Source organism: Rhinopithecus roxellana, chromosome 2 (genome assembly GCF_007565055.1).
Source record: "Rhinopithecus roxellana isolate Shanxi Qingling chromosome 2, ASM756505v1, whole genome shotgun sequence".
Lineage (NCBI taxonomy): Eukaryota > Metazoa > Chordata > Mammalia > Primates > Cercopithecidae > Rhinopithecus > Rhinopithecus roxellana.
Window position 1 is genome coordinate 33,234,839 of NC_044550.1, and position 20,732 is coordinate 33,255,570.

General features: G+C 37.3%; 1 protein-coding gene across 2 annotated transcripts in view; it reads right to left on the bottom strand.

Annotated features, from left to right (window-relative positions):
- Window positions 1-7,002: 7,002 nt before the first annotated feature.
- NDNF (neuron derived neurotrophic factor) overlaps window positions 7,003-20,732 on the bottom strand; it is a 43,548-nt gene continuing 29,818 nt past the window's right edge. For both annotated transcript variants that reach the window (XM_030923883.1, XM_010361786.2), the window contains exons 3-4: window positions 17,556-17,680; window positions 7,003-15,362 (exon numbers count right to left, since the gene is read on the bottom strand). In XM_030923883.1, coding sequence (XP_030779743.1) covers window positions 13,969-15,362; window positions 17,556-17,680 — 1,519 coding nt within the window. In that variant the 3' untranslated portion in view covers window positions 7,003-13,968. The remainder of the gene's footprint in view (window positions 15,363-17,555; window positions 17,681-20,732) is intronic.

A 20,732-nucleotide genomic window follows, 5' to 3' on the forward strand; every position in this document is an offset into this window, starting at 1 on the left:
TGACTTTTGTGCACTTGCAGGCTCAACACCACATGGAAGCTGTCAAGACTGGGGGCTTGCACCCTCTGAGGCCATAGCCTCAGCTCTACAATTCCCCCTTTCAGCCATGGCTGGAGTGACTGGGATGCAGGGATCCAATTCCCTAGACTGCACACAGCATGGGGACCCTGGGCCTGGCCCACTAAACCATATTTTCTGCCTAGACCTCTGGGCCTATGATGAAAGGGGCTGCCATGCAGACCTCTGACATGCCCTGGAGACATTTTCCTCATTTTCTTAGGGATTAACATTTGGCTTCTGGTTACTTATGCAAATTTCTGCAGCCTGCTTGAATTTATCCTCAGAAAGTTGGATTTTCTTCTCTATTGCACTGTCAGGCTGTAATTTTTTTGAACTTTCATGCTCTGCTTCCCTTATAAAACTCAATGCATTTAACAGCACCCAAGTCACTTCTTGAATATTTTGCTGCTTAGAAATTTCTTCCGACAGATACCCTAAATCATCTCTCTCAAGTTCAAAGTTCTACAGTTCTCTAGGGCAGGGGCAAAATGCTGCCAGTCTTTTTGCTAAAACACAATAAAAGTCACCTTAGCTCCAGTTCCCAACAAGCTCCTCATCTCCATCTGAGACCACCTCTATCTGGATTTCATTGTCCATATTGCTATCAGCATTTTTAGCAAAGCCATTCAACAAGTCTCTGGGAAGTTCCAAACTTTCCCACATTTTCCTGTCTTCTTCTGAGCCCTCCAAACCGTCCCAGCCTCTGCCTGTTACCCAGTTCCAAAGTCGCTTCCACATTTTTGTGTATCTTTTCAGCAATGCCCCACTCTACTGGTACCAATTTACTGTATTAGCCCATTTTCACACTTTTGATAAAGACATACCTGAGACTGGACAATTTACATAAGAAAAAGGTTTAATTGGACTTATAGTTCCCCGTGGCTGGGGAAGCCTCACAATCATGGCAGAAGGCAAGGAGGAGGAAGTCACGTCTTACGTGAATGGCAGCAGGCAAAGAGAGAATGAGAGCCAGGCGAAATGGGTTTCCCCTTATCAAATCATCAGATCTCGTGAGACTCATTCAGTATCAGGAGAACAGCACAGAAAGACCTGCCCCATAATTCAGTTACCTCCCACCAGGTCCTTCCCACAACACATGGGAATTCAAGATGAGATTTGGGTGGGGACACAGCCAAACCATATCACATGTGTATTTTTACCATTATGCTATTCAAAAGAAATGTAATTTAAACATATTTGCAAAGGGACAAAATAAAAGCTGTACCAAAGAGCTACTAACCTAAAGAAAGTTGGGGTAGAAATAAAAATATTAGACAAAAAACTTGATTAAGGAAATGACTATTTAGTATAAATATTATTCTTTAATGATATAAGGGAAATTCATTGAAAAGTTATAAATATTGAGCTCATATGCACATAGCAACACAACTTTATAATATATAAAGCAAAAACTAACAATATTACATGGAATATTTGATAATTCTACAATTATTGGAAATTTTAATTCTCAGAAATCATGTGTCAAATAAACCAAAAAGAAAGGATATAGAATTTTTTTTGTTTTTAAGAGGGAGTCTTACTCCATCACCAGGCTGGAATGCAGTGGTGCGATCTCAGCTCACTGCAACCTCCACTTCCCAGGTTCAAGCAATTCTCCTGCCTCTGCCTCCCGAGTACCTGGGATTACAGGCACGCGCCACCACACCCAGCTAATTTTTGTATTTTTAGTAGAGACGGAGCTTCACCGTGTTGGTCAGGCTGGTCTCGATCTCATGACCCGTGATCCGTCTGCCTCAGCCTCCCAAAGTGCTGGGATTACGGGCATGAGCCACCACCCCTGACCAGGATATAGAATGTTCGAAGCACACAATTTACAAGCTGTGTGAATGGGCATATTTTTTGTAGAAACTTAATGGTCTGAGAATACATGTTCTTTACAAGCTCTCACGAAACATTTATACAAATTGAACGTGAATAAGACACAAAGCAAATCTTAATAACTATAATTCCTATAGATTTAATTGCATACAGACCACCTTCTTCGACCATAATAAAATTGTCTGTATAAATAACCAAAAGAAAATAATACTCCAATTCTTGAATAATAGAAGAAATCATTGTGAGAATTATGAATGTCTTATCACCTAACAAAACATTTTATATAAAAACAAATAGAACACTACTTGAGTTATACTCAAAGAGAACGTTATTGTGGCACCCAGAAGGAAATGTAGGGTTGGAAAACCATATATTAGAAAGTAAAAACATAAAAATAAGTAAGCTAAATGATTAACTCAGGCAATTAGAAAAACAGTAAAAATGCAAAGAAAGCAGAAGAAAGACAATAATAACAATAAGACTAGAAATCAACAAAACATAAGACAAAGAAACAATTTAGAAGATTAACAAAACTAGCAGCTGCTGCTTCTGAAAAAATACAGCAATAGGTAAGCTCTTGGGAAGATTTATTTTACCATTATAATAAAGAAAATGATAAGACACAATTTAAAACATAATAAAGGAAACAATGCTATAAATAGGTAAAATATTTAAAGACTATAACATAATACTATGAACAACTTGGGGGCAATAAATTTGAAAATGTAAGTCAAATGGCAAATTTTAAAGAAAAATATAAATTAAAGTTTTGACTCAAAAAGAAATAGAAAACTTGAGTAGAATATAATCAGTAAGGAAGTAGAATAAGGTAGTCATAACACCCCAAATGATAATAACATATGATAAAACACAGCTGTGTTTTTTCAAATATTCAAGAAAACAATAATTCCTAATTTTATACAAAATTTTTCTTAGATAGAGAAGGAATGCCTCCCAATTAGTTTTGTGAGGCAAGGATAACGTTTATAAGAAAACCAGACAAAGGAAGCATGAGAAGGAAAAATTAAAAATTAAAAGGCATTCTCATTCTGGAACATGAAAACATAAATCTAAGTCTAAGTATGTAAATCTAAATCTAAGTATGTAATGGTTAATATATGCCATATATAGTTTTTATACATAACCTTATATCCTCTGTTTATTCATATAAAACACACATGCATTCCTGTAAATACAATAAAATCAGGACATATACAACAAACCAGATGTTAGCATTAACTGTGTATTTTATCATACCTCAAATGCAGATGCAATAAAAATTTTTACTATATACTCCTTAAATATACTTTTCAAGTCTTAGTCCTCTGTGGATCCCTTGAAAGTAGTTTCAGTTTACTTTTTTATTGTCACTTCACTTAACCAGAATTTGGAATGAGCATGCAATGGAAATTTTAAAGTATCTTTGCTCAAGCTCTTTACAGAGACAGCTGTCGTGACATTTAATTCCCAGACAGCAGAGACACTGAACCCGCATCTCTATCTTCTTTTGTGTCTGCCACGTGTCAGTCTTCTGCCTGAACATTCCAAAGAGCAGCATGCAAAGGAGAAAGTGTCCAGAGAGCTTGAAGATGTTTATCTTTTTCACCTATGCCAGAACTGTTTGGCAGTAATAGATGAAAAGGTAAGAGTCTTTCTCTTCCCACTACCTGCTAACCAACCAAGAAATTATCAAACCCTTCAGAATATTTAATTGTGATTCAGAAACACATGTAAAGATTTACTTTGAAAGGGCATGTTATGACACCAAAAGCACAGGCAACAAAATAAAAATAAACAACTGGGATTATATTGAACTGAAAAGCTTCTGCACAGCAAAGGAAATGATCAACAGAGTGAGAAGGCTATGGTTCTATGGAACCTATGGGAGAAAATATTTGTAAATCATGTATCTGGTAAGCAGTTAACCTTCAAAACATATTTTTAAACTCCTACAACTCAGTAGGAAACAACTAATAACTAGGTAGTGGGAAGTGGGGGATAGGAAGAGATTAGTCAACGGGTACAAAGTTACAGTTAGATAAGAGGGAAAAGTTCTGGTGTTCTGTTGCACAACAGGATGATATGATTAACAATGTTATATCATATATTACAAAATAGCTAGAAGAGAGGATTTTGAATGTTCTTGCCAAAAATGATAAATGTTTGAGGTGATGAATATTCTAAATATCCTAATTTTATCATTACACAATGTATACATGTATCAAAATGTTGCACTGCGCCTCACAAATATGGCCAATTATTATGTGTCTATTAAAAACGACATTTAAAAAATGGGCTAAGGACGTAAATAGACATTTCTCCAAAGAAGACATACATATGGCCAACAAGTTTATGAAAAAAATGCTTAACATAGCTAATTATCAGGGAAATGCAAATTTCAACCACAATAAGATTATCACCTCACACCTATTAGGAGGTCATTATTAAAAGAAAAAATAAATAAAAGACAAATATTGGTGAGGATGGGAAGAAATGGAAACCCCTGAAAACTATTGGTAGGAATGCAAAATGGTGAAGCTACTGCGGAAAACAACACGGAAGTTTCCCCCAACATTAAAAATAGAGCTACCAAATGATCCAGGAATCCCACTTTTGGATAGTTATTCAAAGAATTGAAATCAGGATACTGAAAAGATATTAGCATTCCCATGTTCATTGTAGCACTATTCACAGTAGCTAAGATATGCAAACAATCTAAACATCCATTGACAGATGAATAGATAAAATGTAGCAAATACATACATTGGACTACTATTCAACCTTAAAAAAGAAGTAAATTCTGCAATATGCAACAACATGCATGGAACTTGAGGATATTATGCTGAGTGAAATGATCCAGTTGCAGAAAGACAAACACTGCATTATTCCACTTATATGATGTATCTATCATAGTCAAATTCATAGAGTGAAAGTATGGAAGGCTGAGTGTGGTGGCTCACACCTGTAAATCACAGCATTTTGAGAGGCTGAGGTAGGTGGATTGTTTGAGGTCAGGAGTTTGGGACCAGCCTGGGCAACATGGGGAAAATGCCTCTCTACAAAAAATTCAAAAATTAACTAGGTGTGGTGGCACACACCTGTAGTCCTAACGACTTGGGAGGCTGAGGTGGGAGGATCACCTGAGCCTGGGGAGGTTAAGGCTGCAGTTAACTGTGATTGTACCACTGCACTCCAGCACTTGAGTGACAGAGCAAGATTCTGTCTTACAAAGAAAAAAAAGAAAGAAAGAAAGAAAAAGAATGGAATGGTGATTGTCAGAGGCTGAGGGGAGAAGACATAGAGAGTTACTAACCTATGGGCATAAAGTTTCAGTAAGCAAGATGAGTAAGCTCTAGAGATCTGCTATGCACATTGTACCTATAGTCAACAATACTGTATCATACACTTAAACTTTTTTATTAAGTATACTTCATGTTAGGTGTTTTTACCACAACAAAATAAACTTTTTTAAAAAAGAAAATACTTGGTTCCTTGCTTTGATTAGATCAAGTGGTTGGGGGTAGAGGTTTGTGAGGAGATAGTAAAAGAGAAACCAGGTGATGACCCGCTTTTTAAAATTTATTATTTTTTATTATTATTATTTTTGTTTCTGATCCCACTCCACCGGGATGGATGACCTGCTTTTAACCCAACCTCTTTGTCACATGTACTCAGGAAAAATTTCTATACAGAATGTCATCTTTACTTGCCAAATATCAACTTGATTAGTGTGAGACAGAAACAGTATTCAGTAAAATTTTAATATGAAAAACACTTAGTTGGGCTTTAAGAACATTTTGTTTGAACTTATATTTAAATGTATTTGTCTGATTCTTAGAATAATGTGTCCATGAACCCCTAAGCGATATCCCATATTGTCTGGGAGACACCCCCACAAAGACACTGATAAGTCTAAAGATGAAGACAAGTTCTAGAATATGTTACTTGTTGGGAGAGGAAGCGCATATGCAACAGTGAATATAGAAGAGGTAGGTGATGGTTCAGCATTAAATTTCAGGATGATTTAATATGTGTGTTCATAAGACACACACCTTCACAAATCATTGGAGAATGTCTGGGAAGAATTGATTTTTTTTAAAGGTCAAGTTGGCAGGTAATGTAACTCAAAATATCAAATTCAGTGAAAAAAGCAAAACTGTGTATTCGGTATAATTCCATATTTGATAAAAATGAAAGATAACAAATATTTTATTAACAGGAAACAAAAAGTATTGGAATGCAAGTAGAATTGTTAAAAATAGTTTTCTTTGGGGAAAATAATAAGGGCGAATGTTCAAGTTTCATGTCATGTGTTTCAATAATTTGTAGTTTATATATATCTATAATATTACTTTAGCAATTAGAAAAAATATTTTCAAGTTGGAGGAGGACCCAGAGAATCAACACGGCCATCATTCCTCCCTAGCACTGTCCAGGATGGAGTCCAACCAAACAAGCCCTGATGACACTACCTGAATCTTGTCATCAGCTGGCTCCTTTCCCATGCAGGACATGAAGTTCACTAGCTCTCAGCCTGGAACTCTGGAAGCGGCTGTGTGAACTCTTTCACTATGAAGTAGATGAGGAAAAATTCATATAGAAACAAAAGTGTAATAAAGCAAATCACAAGAATGTCAGTAGTAAGTATCTCATGAGCCATCAAAACAAGTGCTTTGTAGACCGAACACAAGTCTAACAAATTTTAAAAGTAGATTCGTGCCAATGAGTTCCTTGAAAAGCAGTCAGAGGATCTTTCCCAAAGGCAGTAAATAAGTATCATCCCTTCCTGCACTGGCATGATCTAAAACCCTGAATTGGACACAGAACTGCTCCCCATATTCGCTGCATGAAATTGGGGAAGTTACTAAACTTCTCTGACCCTCAGTTTATTCATCAGTAAAATTTGGAAAATAGTAATGTCTACTTCATAAGGTTGTTATGTGGATTAAAGAGATGCCTCAGCTCAGTCTATAACTCTCATCTCAGGATGTGGCATCTAATGAAGGCCCAGTAAACATTTGCTGCTAAATAATGATAACAGAAGTCAAACATGTGCAAAGGCAAAGCAGGAACAGAAACAAAGACAACCACAGACAACTCTTGATATGCTAAAACACAAAAGCATTAAATAAAGGTTTATTAACATCATATTAAAGACACATTGTATCATATGTAAGCATTACATCAAACTCTATATTATAAGACACAAAGAAACACCAAGCAAAGTTGTTATGGTAGTATGAGTCCCCATTAAAACGGGAAAGTTCTACACAATAACAGTAACTTAGCAATACTTTGTCAATTATTCATCTTCTGTCCCTAATGCTTGATTTGTATCTGCGTCAGAGAAAACTTGCTTACAAATATGCAGGCCAAGCTTTAATACACTTTAACTTTCTGCAGTTTTAGTAAGGAACTCGTCATGTATTCCATTCTGGTGAGATTCACTAAGTAGCACTGGAACTCACAAGCATACAGGTGGATGTGGGAAAATGCATTCATTTGGTACCAGATGTATCTGCGTTTAAATTCCAGCTCCATCTTGTATTAACTTTGTGACCTTGAGCACATTATGTAATTTCTTTGTTCTTTGGGTTTCTCCTCTGCTTAATAAGAATACAATAATGTCTTCATCTCAGGGTTGTTATAAGGATTAAATAATGGTATTTCAAATGCTTGGCACTCCGTATGTGCTTAAAGGTTGTTAGTTTCCCTGCTTCTCCAAAAAGGAATCTAGGAGATCATCTCCCTTCTCATTTTACAAATGAGAAAGCTCAAGTCCACAGAAGTTTAAGAAAATGCCCAAAGTCCCACTTCTGCACTTTTTCCTCTGCTGTCCTCTTATTAGCTTGCTTAACTTCAATAGAGAAGAGAAAACTCAGTGGAATCAAAAAGAATTCTTTTCCTCTTTTTAATATAGGTAAGCCACCAAGAGACTTTTAAAGTAGGAGTGAGTTTTATGAAAGGTAATAAGTAGTCTAAGAACTGTTTTAAATCCTCAGAGATATTAAAAACAGAAGTTCCGTTCTTCCCAGATTTCCATAGCAGAAAGTCAGTATTCTGTATGCTTTGGCACCAAAAAACTCCAGAACTGAGTATTTATCTGCACATTTTAACTCGGGCCTCCTGGAATGCTTGCCCATGGAATTGGCAAAGGAACTGGCATTCAGTATTTAGAGCAGCCAAGTTTGCTCAGTCCACAGCTGTATTTGAAGCACAGCTCTCTGCCATTAGTCAATGGAACTTGCACAAAATTCAATTTAGATGTAAATGTTGTGATTCTTACCCTGCTTTCATATCTCTTTCATCTTTTCCCATACCTGAAGATCACCCCAGGACAACCCAACAGAACTTGGGATCCTGTGCATAATAGAAGGCAAAATTCCGCAATCTGTAATTTACAGCTTGACCTCTTTATTTGAAGAATGACAAGCTTTATTCAGCAGGAATGAGATATTCAATATTACTCTTTTAAAATAGCCATAAAATAGAAATAGAGTCTGCTATTTCTTTAAAAATGTTTTTAAAGTTATATTTTACCATAATAAAACTGGTTGAATTTTATTTTATTATTTAAAACATATATGCATGCTTGTTTGTCTCTCTCACTTAAAGTTCTTACCATATCCAGAAGAGCTGGAAACATCAAATGTTGCTAAAACTAGTGTAGCTACTGTGATACATGAAAACTGAACCATTGGAAATGGGCCATATTTGTGACTAGATCAGTTGCTCTTACCAAATTGCTCATGTAGCAATCTATGTCTACTGTTATAACTATGACATTGGTTAAGCCACAATCTTGTTACTTCAGCCATATGGACCCACAGAGCACAAACCAGGTCGGACAAATGCAGATGCCTATGAGACATTTACCAGTGGTTCTTGAGTGTGACATACTTCTTCCAAAAACTGTTTGTTGGTCTGGCAATGTGGAAATTATCAGGCCTGTATGATGAAAGGAACTAATATATTTATCCTATTTAAATAGGTCTGAGTTCATTTTATAGGAAGGGATGAGAACAAACAGTCAGACTTCTATGCCTGTAATGTATTCATGTACTTGGTTCTGTTTATTATAAACAATCTTTCTCAGAAACACACTACTGTCAGAGTTATAGGGGCATTTTGGGGTTTCCAGTCTATCTTGAAATAACTATTGGTGTTATTCTGTTATATCTTATTTACACAAGTTGAAAGGATTATCCTAAAAGGTAATTATAGACAAGAAATGAATATTTGTTTATTTCCAAGTCATGGCATTTGATTGGGTATTAATCTGGGCAGGTGTTTACAAGAAAAGAGAGACACAAACAACATTTTGAAGTTGCAACTAAAAACTGACCAGTTTCAGACAGTAATACTACTACACTCAAAAAAACAAAATAACACTTCCATCATACCCCCTCATTGTAAGAGTTACTTTTTTTGAGACTGTTCTGTCTGGATCTCATCACCCATAACCAGTACTGATCTGCTCTGACCTCTCTGTTTTACACCTCTGTTTCAATTCAAAACATTATGCCCAGTTCTGAAGAGGCTTGGGGCCTGGCTATACCCTGGGAGGTTGCTTGATTGTGTTCCTGGCTCAAAGTCTAGACGACATTTCTAACAAGTTCCAGGGAAACCTTACACTGCCTTGCAAGTTCTCCTCTGTAGCATAAAGGGATGATAAATTACATTCTGGTACTTCATTCTTATTTCTGTTTTTTAATGGATCTTTTACTAGGAATCAATGTCCTTCCCTGCATTGCCCTCCTCCCCGCTATACTGTGGCATAGCCAATCTCACCCTCTCTTTTTTGGGATCCAAATAATGACAGTGTAAGATGAAACTGTGCCTAAGACCTTGAGCTATTCAATCTTGAGCTAATGGTTTTTCCGTAATGAAGATCTACAGCCTTTTATTTCTATTACACTTAGAGTAAATATTTACAAACATCTTTGAAAGAGTTCTAAGGGTCCATCTGGAAAGGCATTTTAAAAGACTTTATTTCTATACTTTGATGACTGTTTCTCAAAGGTCAGGAATGGAGAATGTAAAGAGAAATGAAGGAAATCTTGCCCAGATGCATGATCAGCCACTCCTGGGAAATGAAAATGTCCATCAGTGAGATGCAATTCTGACAGAGAGGATGGTGATCCAGGTACAATGCTCCAGCATAAGGTTACATGAAGGACAGAATGCAAACATTAATAAAATCAAATTACACTGGATCTCTTGCTTCTCTTGACTTCTTAGATCTCTCAGAGAAAGAAATGAGATAAAATTATACTTCTCTCCACACCCCACTTCTCTCCCTGTTCTCCTTTCTCCTACTTCCTACTTTCAAAACAACAAAGGCCCAAATCCCCAAAGACTGTCTATTTTTCTGGCTAAAACTCTCTGGGGAAACACAATTGTGAGTGCACCTTGGTGCTTCCCAGGTCATTTGGCTGACTACACATAAAGACCAGCTAAAGTCTGGCAGTGGTCACTCTACTTGGTCATAGGGAGAGGGCCAGAAAGTAGGTTCCCAGCCTATTGTATCTCTGTCACACTATATCAGAGTGGGGGAAGGAAGTGGCTGGAGATGCTCCAGATGACATTGTCCTCCAAGTTAGATGCTTGTTTTTGTGTTGTTTTGAAGCTAGCCAGTGAATAGAGACAAAGAAGTATACTCTGGGTGAGTTGTCCCATGCTTTCTATAGTGAGGAAGTGCTTAAGATGAAGTCCTGAGTGAACATTAAACTGTGAGTAAGGCAGTCTGGATTCTAGTCTTAATTGGGCCTCAATTTCCTCATCTGTAAAATGAGATGATATAACTAGATCATCTCTAGAAGGGATTGGTAAAATATTGGAAAGGATACTAGATTGGTTTCAGCTACAACAGATTCCTTGAATATATACAAAAGTGTGGGTGTGTGCGTGCATGCGCACATGTGTGGTTTCATTCAGAGTCAAACCATTAAGAATCATTAAGTGTTTTTCAAACTCTGAAGTTCATCTTTGTCATTTTGTCTCTTCAACATATCAAAATCATAATCTTTCAAATGTGTTCTGAGTAATGAAAATAAGTGCTTTTCAGCACTAATCCTTAAATGCATGCTTAAACATTTAATCTAGAACTTGATTATAAAGTAATTTAACAAAGAAAATAATCTGTTATAATTCTCATAGATTTTTTATTAGTATTAGATTTTAAAAAACAGGGCTTATAATTAAAGCAATTGACTAACTATTTCAGAGCCTCAAGGTTGTATGTACATGCAAACCTAGATTAGAAATACTTTGTGTCTCTAAAAATAACAAAATGACCATAAAATTTTTTTCTTACAAGTTTGAAATGGTCGATTATGGGTAACACACACATTCCTAAGGAAATCTGAAATGGTCTTGAAGAATAAGTTTCTTTGAAATGGTGAGTAATACAAAAAGTGTGCTTCTTTTTTTTGGAAAATGATTCACAAATAACCCCTTTAAACCAAGAATTGGTGATTTATATTCTGGTCAGGATTTTGGAGTCTGGGCAATGCCATTACTCAGCTGTTTTGACTATGAGAACTTTTACAAATTTATTCTGACTTCTATGATCTTTAATCTCTTTTCTACACCTGAAAAATAAAAGATTGTAAACTAAATGTCCTCAAAGATTCTTCCCTCCCCAATGACACATGACTATACTTGGGACTCTAAATGCCCTGCTGTCAACAGAGCTATCCTGAAGCTCACTGAACACAAGGTGGTGCTTTCATATGAGCTTCTTTCTAGTTCTTTTGTTAATTAAGAACAAGTTTTTGTTTTTTGTCCCCAGTTTAGCCAATGCTCCTGAAATAGAAATGCATTAGTAAATAAGAGAGCTTCATTTTTAATAGGTTTTCCCCTTTCTTTAGGAGTGATAGAAGTTTCACAATGTGTATTTCATTTTCCTAATAATTTCAAAAAGGCAAATTTCACTGGGGCCATGAAAGAATTCTCAGATTTATCCAGACTATGTAGAAACCACCATCACAGCTGGCTAAAAAGCAAAAGCTTGGTTAAATTGACTTGGCCTGGTTCCCAGGGTTTCCCAGGCATTAAGCAATATCTGAAAGTTAAGTCTGTCACCTTCAGAAGCTGCAACAACTCTTTGATTCACTGTAGTCCCATTTAACACATTGTTATGTAATAATATATATATGTGAGTAATATGAGAAAGCTGATTTTTCTTCAATGGCAGCACATTCATAACTTAGGATACAGCATCTCTGGGATGCTTTCAATTTTAAAGTCTCTCCTTCCAAGTTGGTTGGTTACATAACCATGGGGGTACTGTTCCTTATCTGTTAAAAAATTCAGGTGTCATTACTGTTGGGTACAGATGTGGTCACTTTTGTTTAGATATCTTAACACTGAGGAGTTGGATGATAACGTTTTTAGGAACTATCTTTTCCTAAGGCAAGCAGAGCACATTTTATAAGGACCACCACGCACACTACCTTGGTCATAGCCATATATACTCCACAGGAATGTTGCTGTTGAATGCCTGCCATACGAACGGCAGGGTCAGTATGCAGGGGGCAGTAGAGGTAAAGGGATTATACCTGTCCACACTTGTAGTCACAGTACTTTAGAATCATAGAATTCCACCAAAGACACCTCTTACAATAGAAAGTATCTAACAATGTCATCTCATCTAAATCTATCACCACCTAATGTTACAGATGGGAAAGGGAGATGATGGGAGGTAACAGATTTTCTTAAAGTCATATTGCTTTAGGTGATGGTAAATTCCAGACTTTTCTGATTCCTGGACCAATGTTCTTGTAACCCCTCATGATTCATGTATAAAACCAGTGGAAAATGAAGTTACCTAAAAGTGCCCTTTGTGCACAGTCTCTGATAAAATATTTCTATTATGATTTGCCTAAATTGTCTCTTACACTTGAAATTACTTTTTAAAAATCCATGAAAAATCAAAGTTCAAAGTAGCAGACCATTAGTGTTATAAAACAACAGCTTTCCTAGTTTTCTTCTTACTAATGAAAGTCCTGATTGGTATTTGTTAAGTCGCATCAGCTAGAGGTTAAAGTAATTATTTAACTATTCTGCTAATATTCAAACAGATGGAAAATACTTGAAATATCTCAATTTTGTACTTAAAATAAATGCTTATAATGTGATTGTTTTAGGTTATTAAGGACAATTTGTTGAATACTTATCGAGTCAGTGTTTGGTTTGTCCTATTCTTTTAAAACAAGTCTACTGTAGCTCTCTCAACTCTCCTAACAGCTGGCTCCTATTCAACGTCAAAAATACAAATTTTAATAACTATTTCTAATGACATAGTAACTTAGAGAGATGGGGCATCCCTTTTTAGTTACTAAAAATGGTTCTGTTTTGGTGCCAAACTACAGAAGGTGCAGTTTTGAGGACAGATTAGAAACTGAATACACCAAGGTAGCTGCTTGGGAAAACGAACAGTATATAATCTAATATCTTTAATTTTATGAACATGAATATAATGTATGTCAACTTTGTACATGAGATACATATAGTATTTAAACATTTTACTCAACAAACAAGAATTTACAATAGCAATATAACTGACTAGAGGGCTATTCACTTAATAATACTTAGATTAGATCTGTAATAGGAAAGGAATTTAATAGTTTACAGTCATAGAAACACTGACATTTAAAACAAGAATTTATAAAATAATTTATATATATCCTAGCATCTATAGAGAGGAATGATTTGCATTTGTGGGTGTGTGCAATGAATGGCATATTTTAAATTTTTAGGTAATAAAATAATTTAGAAGCAGTTCATGCAGTGGTCAAAGCAAGGAATGGCAAGTTCCTTTAAGAAGTCCTCTATCTTTGACACCAACCAGCATAAGACACACACTAGGTACCATGGGGCACGCTAGAGCAAGTCTCCTTCAAGAGTTACTTATATAAACATCAATATACACACGTTGATATCCTTCCTTCCATAGTACAAGTACAGGTCACAACTTCTCTCAGCTGTGGGAGTAGTCAGTTTATACTTAAAGTGATTTAATGTCCCTCCTGGAGTTCTACATAATATATCTCTATAATAAGGTAACTAACAGAACTTTCTAGTTTTCACAACCTTACTCTGATACTTTACAGAGTGCCCCCCATGTCCTATGACATAAACATCCAGCAGGTAAGATTTGCCAGGCTGAAGACCTTTAATTGTTTCTGTGGTCACTGCTTTCTGCAGGTTTTGACTGTGGAAATATTTACAGAGGACCTTTTCTGACTTCTTCCTTATATCTGGTCCTAGGCATTGGTTTTGCTCTCTTCTCTTCTGGTCTTCATTGTAGTTATCATCCACTTCTTTTTTGTAGATGCAGAACTTATTCCTTTCCTGAGTGCCTAGCCAAGCCACAGTGGCCGAGGAACAGGTACGGAGCTTGTCAAAGGCTTTGATTCTTGTGTCTTCAGGAAGAGAGGGAAATGACTGCTTAGTAGGCCGTGTGGTAGCTAGTATTTTCAACATAGATGCTCCTTTCTTGTTTCCTTTCAGTCGAATGAGGTATTTCGCTTTAGGTTTTCCTCTAAGCTGAAACTGCTGAATGCCTTCCACATTCTGAGACAGAAGAAGTTTCCCATCTCTTCTCACTTGGATTTGGACAGCATCCAGACAAGAGTGAATAAAGAAGGTGACTTTTTGGTGAGAAGAGACTGGAGCAAACCGTAGAAACTTTGCTCCCTTCCTTTTAACAAATACATCTGTTACCTTCCCATCTTTTAGCTCAACTGTCTTTTGTTTGGCTTCTTCCTTGGTCCTGGCAAAGGTACCTACGTAAGCGGTGCTCATGTTGCTGTTGATGTTGACCACAAATACATCAAAGTAGTACTGCGTGTCGGGTTTCAGATCAGAGACGGTGAAGATGTTCTTGTTTCCTATGCAGATTTTCTGAATGTCAACCTTGGGCCTGGAGTAGACATGACGCCCCAGTTTTGGAGAAGGCTTTGCTTGGAAACTGCGTTCTTTACCTGAATTATCTGAAGGAAATCCAAAGTGGGCAAAGTCAAAGGGGCTGAAGTCCAGACCAGGTTTTGGTGCCATCATAAAAGCATCATCTGCACTCAGTTTTGCTTCTACTGCACAGAGACTTTTGAAATTGTGCTCTTTGTTGATGACCACACAGTACTGAATGGGTTGTTTCAGCAAAGAGGCAGTGGGGCTTGGTTTCCAGGCCAAAGTGACCGTGGTGCGCCCCAGTGAGGTCACATCTACTCTGGGGTCATAGGGTAGCTCAGGGTATGGCTGATCAGATTCTGGAGTTGTGGTGGCATATACTTTGAAATGTGTGTCTTTCTCTGTTGAAAGAATATCCAACTGATATAAACCGGATGGGGAACTAGAAGATATAAAATACTCAACATCATTGCCTTTGTAGGAGAATAACTCAGTGCCTTCCTCATTAATGATCTGCTGCTTCTGCTGCTCAAGAGGTTCCAGATCACCTAGAAGACACATAAGAAGCACAGGCTACTGTCAGGGCATACACTGTGGCTTGCCAGCCTTAAGTTATCCTTTTATCTTATTTCTTCTCCATTATGAAAATAGTACATGTTCATAAGTAAAAATATTTATAAATGTATTCAAGATAATATTTATTTTGACCTATATACATCATGATCTTATATATGTGTAAGGCTTTTCTGAATTTAAATTAATTCTTCAGAGCAGAATCCAATTAGTAAAAATTTCAGGTCAGAGACTATAAACTTTTGAGATATTAGGAATCCTGACTGTCAATCTGCTTACCAAAAGAAATGTATCAGCTTGCATTTGGATGGCCATTTTGCTAATTTCACTACTGTTAGAAGGACTAGACAATCTGATTAAAATACGGAATATAAAGTACCAGTAAGAATGTTTGGCTGGGTGTCATGGCTCATGCCTGTTATCCTAGCACTTTGGGGTGCTGAGGCTCTAAGATTACTTGAAGCTGAACCTGGACAACAAACAGAAACCCTGTCTCTACAAAAAATAAAGATACAAAAATTAGCTGGGCATAGTGGCACATGCTTGTAGTCCCAGCTACTTGGGAGGCTGAGGCAGGAGGATTGCTTATGCCCTGGAGTTCAGGGCTGCCGTGAGCTATGATTGCACCACTATGCTCCAGCCTGGGCAACAGAGCAAGACCCTGTCTCAAAATAAAATAAAATAAGATAAAAATTTTTAAAAGAGTGTTTAAGGTTCAACGTATAGAACATGCACCCAGGAATAACATAGGAATAGTGTTAAAACTAAACTAATTTTTCCATATTTTGTTACTGTAAGTAGCAGATATCACACAGATACCAGTGTACAGATAAGTTTCCAGGGCTTGGTGAATGAGTGGGTAGCTACAGTGAGAAGAAACCTTTCCCAGTTTATCACTGCAGGTTGAAAGTGAGCTATACAGAATTTCATATTCCTAAACACAATCATCAAACGGATATGTTAACATCAAGATTTGGCCAGGTGCAGTGGCTCACGCCATAATCAGCACTTTGGGAGGCTGAGGTGGGCGAATCGCTTGAGCTCAGGAGTTGAGACCGGCCTAGGTAACACAGTGAAACCCTGTCTTTACAAAAAAAAAATTAGCTGGGCATAGCGGCATGCACCTCTGGTCCCAGCTACTCGGGAGGCTGAGGCAGGAGAATTGCTTAAGCCCAGGAGATGGAGGTTGCAGTGAGCCGAGATTACACCACTGCACTCCTAAGCGACAGAGCGAGACCCTGTCCTGGAAAAACAGGCCCATCAAGATTCGTTTTCTGTATCTTGGTCCCTTTACTTCCCAAACACACTTCCATAATTTTCCTAATTGTGATGTTTGCTCCTCTTTGTAACTACTATAGCTAGCCTTTATAGCTATGTATACATAGCTATGTATATATATGTATATGTACATATAGCTATATATATAGCTATGTATATGTATAGCTGTATATAGCTATATATATGTATAGCTATATATATAGCTATATATATGTGTGTATATATATAGATTATATATATGGTCTTTTGTAGGGCACCATTGTCAAGCCTTCACCTTTAACCTATGATGCCCTTAAAGAGCTTTCAGGGCGCCATACAGACTCTTCTCATTTCCCTCTTATCTTCTTATTTGCTCTCCATCATCTGTCTTCTTTAAATGCTTAGCCCACTTATCCTACTAACTTTGTTTTCATCTTGGCCTTTAACTGCTACTAAATGCCTCTCTGCTTCTCTGTCACCATCTCTTATTCCCTGGAGATTAGAGGTTCTTAACTTTGGCTGTACATTAGAATCACCTGGAGGGCGGGGCTAACAATCCCAAAGTTTGGACCTCACCCCGTGGCAATTAAATCAGCAGTTTTTAAAGCCTTATATGTGATTAGGATGTTTAGGCAAGATTGCAAACCACAGCCATAGAGGCTAGTCCAAACTTCTCCCCTTCTCCTCAAGGCATCAGTCCCCGTACCTGTCTCTCGTAACCTTTTGTCAGGATCAAAGTCATCTGATGCCACCCTCCCAGATAAGATACTTCCCTTATCTCTGTCTCATACCTTCAGCTTCACCTGTGCACCCATGCTGCTTTTTCTTACTAACACACAGAAGTTTGTATGTTTCACAAGCCTTAAAACCATCCATTCAAAGGTCCAGGGGCAGATCTATCCACTGCTTACCTGAGCCTTCCCCACTCGTGTCCTCTGGAAGCTCCTGAAGGCTCAGCTTCCACTCCAAAGGTGTGTCACAGGGCGTCACTGTGACTGATAATGGAGTATTGTCTTCTTCAACCACAAAGAAATACCTGTGGGAAAGTGGACCAGTTTAGATCGTGGTAACTCTTTCTAACATTTACAATCAAGACTTACCAGAGAAATAATTTGGTTTTAATTTTGTTTTCATTTTACAAATTTTATAAAATTTCCATAAAATGTCACTGTATTTTCTCTTAACAGAAAATAAACTTGGCTATTTGACACAAAAACATGACACGGCATTAACTGTGGAAGTCCAACAGCCTCAAGGATCTGCAACCAGATTTATCATCAACAAATACAGTGTGAAATAAAAGACACTGAACCCAAAGTATTTTGAGTTAAAAAGCAACACTTACGTGTTGTCTGGTATTATTTAACACATGCCCTGCCATTGCAAAATGAATCACAACCAAGAACATTTCCAGGTTTGATGCCCTAAAGGTGCTGTGCTTTCCATACATTTGGTGATAAATTTGTACATTACCTTGAGGGCACTCTGACATAGTTGCAACTATTTCAAAAGATCATTTTCACAGCAACCTAGTCCTAAAGTGTATGTTTGTCTCTGGCACTATAACGCTGTATTCACATTTTTACATTAGTGACTTTTATTCACAGCTTTACTATATCATATCTTTTTATTTGTTTGTTTTGAGACAGGCTTGCACTGTCTCCCAGGAAGGAGTGCAGTGGTGTGGTCATAGCTCCCTGCAGCCTCAAACTCCTGGGCTCAAATGATCCTCCCACCTCAGTTTCCTGAGTAGCTGGGTCTACAGGCATGTGCCACTATATCTGGCTAATTTTTAAATTTTTTGTACAGATGGGAGTCTCACTATGGTGCTCTGACTGGTCTCAAATTCTTGGCCTCCAGTGATCCTCCTGTCTCAGCCTCCCAAAGCACTGGGATTACAAGTATGAGGCACCATGCCTGGCCCATTTCATATCTTTTTGAATGGCATTATCTAATCACCATTTGAGAAATACTTTTAAAAAGTAAAGAGCACTGTGTCAGTCAGTAGAAAGACACATTCCTCTATCACAAGTTTTCTGTTGAATTAAATAAGTTAATGATTTTAAAACAAAATTTAAAAAATCAAATGTTCTACTCTGTGCTTTCCCCTGAGCCTTTATTGTAATGCCTTAAAAAGAATAAAAATATTGCTTAACTATAGAAATACCATATATTCTTACTCCAAATGACTTAAGACCGTTTCATTTAATTATCTTTCAAAACCTATAATCTTGCCAATGAGGAAACAGTGTGTTTCGGTTCTAGCAACCCCAGAGTTGCTCACTGATTCCATGCAGAGAGAAACAGGCTTTGCCTCCTGTGGAGTGAACCTCCTGGATATCTCTTGCCTTCCTATTCTCTCCATAACCCTGACCAACACTGACCGCCGAGCCTCCGACCACAGCCGTCTCCTCTGCTGGTTCCTTCTCACCTCCCTGAACTCTAATGTCGGGAGGGAACCACAGGACTGTGCTTGAACATCTCTTCTCTACCTATGCTCACTCCCTGTGCTACCTCATCCAGGCTCATACAATTAAGGAATTTTTCCCCAAAGCTAAAATCTAAAGCTCCGATAGGACTCTAAGCTGGAAATCACATAGTACATTTGCTGTTTTAGGAGATTCCTCTTGCTGCAGTTTTTGATTTGGAGTTGGTGAAAGTGGATGTATGGGAAACTACTCATTAATTCATCCAACAAACATTCCTTGAGAAGTCTTTGAGACTAAAGAAAAAGCATCCCTGAAGAAATGACTTTAAATGTGAGTTGGGGCAAAGGAGTTCTTTTCAGGCAGAGAAAACCACATCCCATAGATGGTAGGGTGGGTAGGGTTCAGAAACTAGAGAAGTCCTTTGAGGTTTGAGCACAGAGAGTTAAATGGGTAGTGACAGGACAAGAGACAGGTGAGGTAGGCAGAGGCCCTGTCACTACAGAGGTTTGTGACTCATACTCACATTTAAAGTTATTTCCTCAGGGATGCTTTTTCCAGCTCACTCTGGATCAGGTCCTCGTATGTATTCTCAGAATGTCCTATACTTTTTACTTGCGGGCACTTATTGTTACTTGTGACTATATAATTGTATTATTATTTGATTAATGTCATTTTCCTCACAAGGGCCCTGTTAGGGTTCATTTGTCACACCTTTGTGTTCCTAGCAATTAGCACAGATTTTTGCATGTATGTACTTGATCAACATTTTAAAATATCTGAATTATTAAATGAGTAAATAAAACCTAAGAATCCGAACACCACACTTCTTGTTCTAGCCTGGTTCATATACCTAGAGTCTGCTTCTATCTGAAGACATAGAATCTGAATTGAAATATAAGTACTTCCCCTCTCCACCGCCACCATTCTAAGATGCTTTTGGAGATGGAGAATGGCCGGGGGGCAGTGGGCAGACAAATAAAGTGAAGACCCTATAAATGCAAAAGCAATTTATTCATAATACAGTAAAGTTAAACCATCATCTAGACAAAATAGATGATTGAATTGTTTACTGTCTGGAAAGTTTAATGTACCATAAGCATTCCTGAACAGAGTGTTGGAAGGCTTAATTTTTAATGCAGTCTACTTTTTGTGAGTAGAATTTTGTCTCTTTGGTTAGATTGCATGGGAGTTATTAACCACATAAACACAATTGAACCTATCTATATTACAAAGAAATAGATACAACAATATAACTAGATTGGCATCATGTGAGTAAAAGAGTGTTCAAAACTTCTTGTTTGATTTTAGGTTTTATGTGAATAGCAGAGCTAACCCAACGGCACAGAAGAAAACAATGTCCAAGTTTGTCTATTACCTTCTGTTCTCATTTCACACAAGGAAGTAGTTTATTTCCCAAACTGTGTCTTAGTAACTTAAACATAGGTCATAGGTTACCAATTACAAATAAAACAATGCTTGCATTCCACAAGATAATCATTATGCATACAAAGCAGCAGGGAGTCCCTCTTAAGTCAACATTTTCATATGGAAGCACTTAGATTAGGAATAAATGATAATTTGAATATACTTAACAATTTGATGGTTGCACAATTCTACAGTTGCACAAAGCAACTGTACAAGAGAGTGACAATCAGAGAT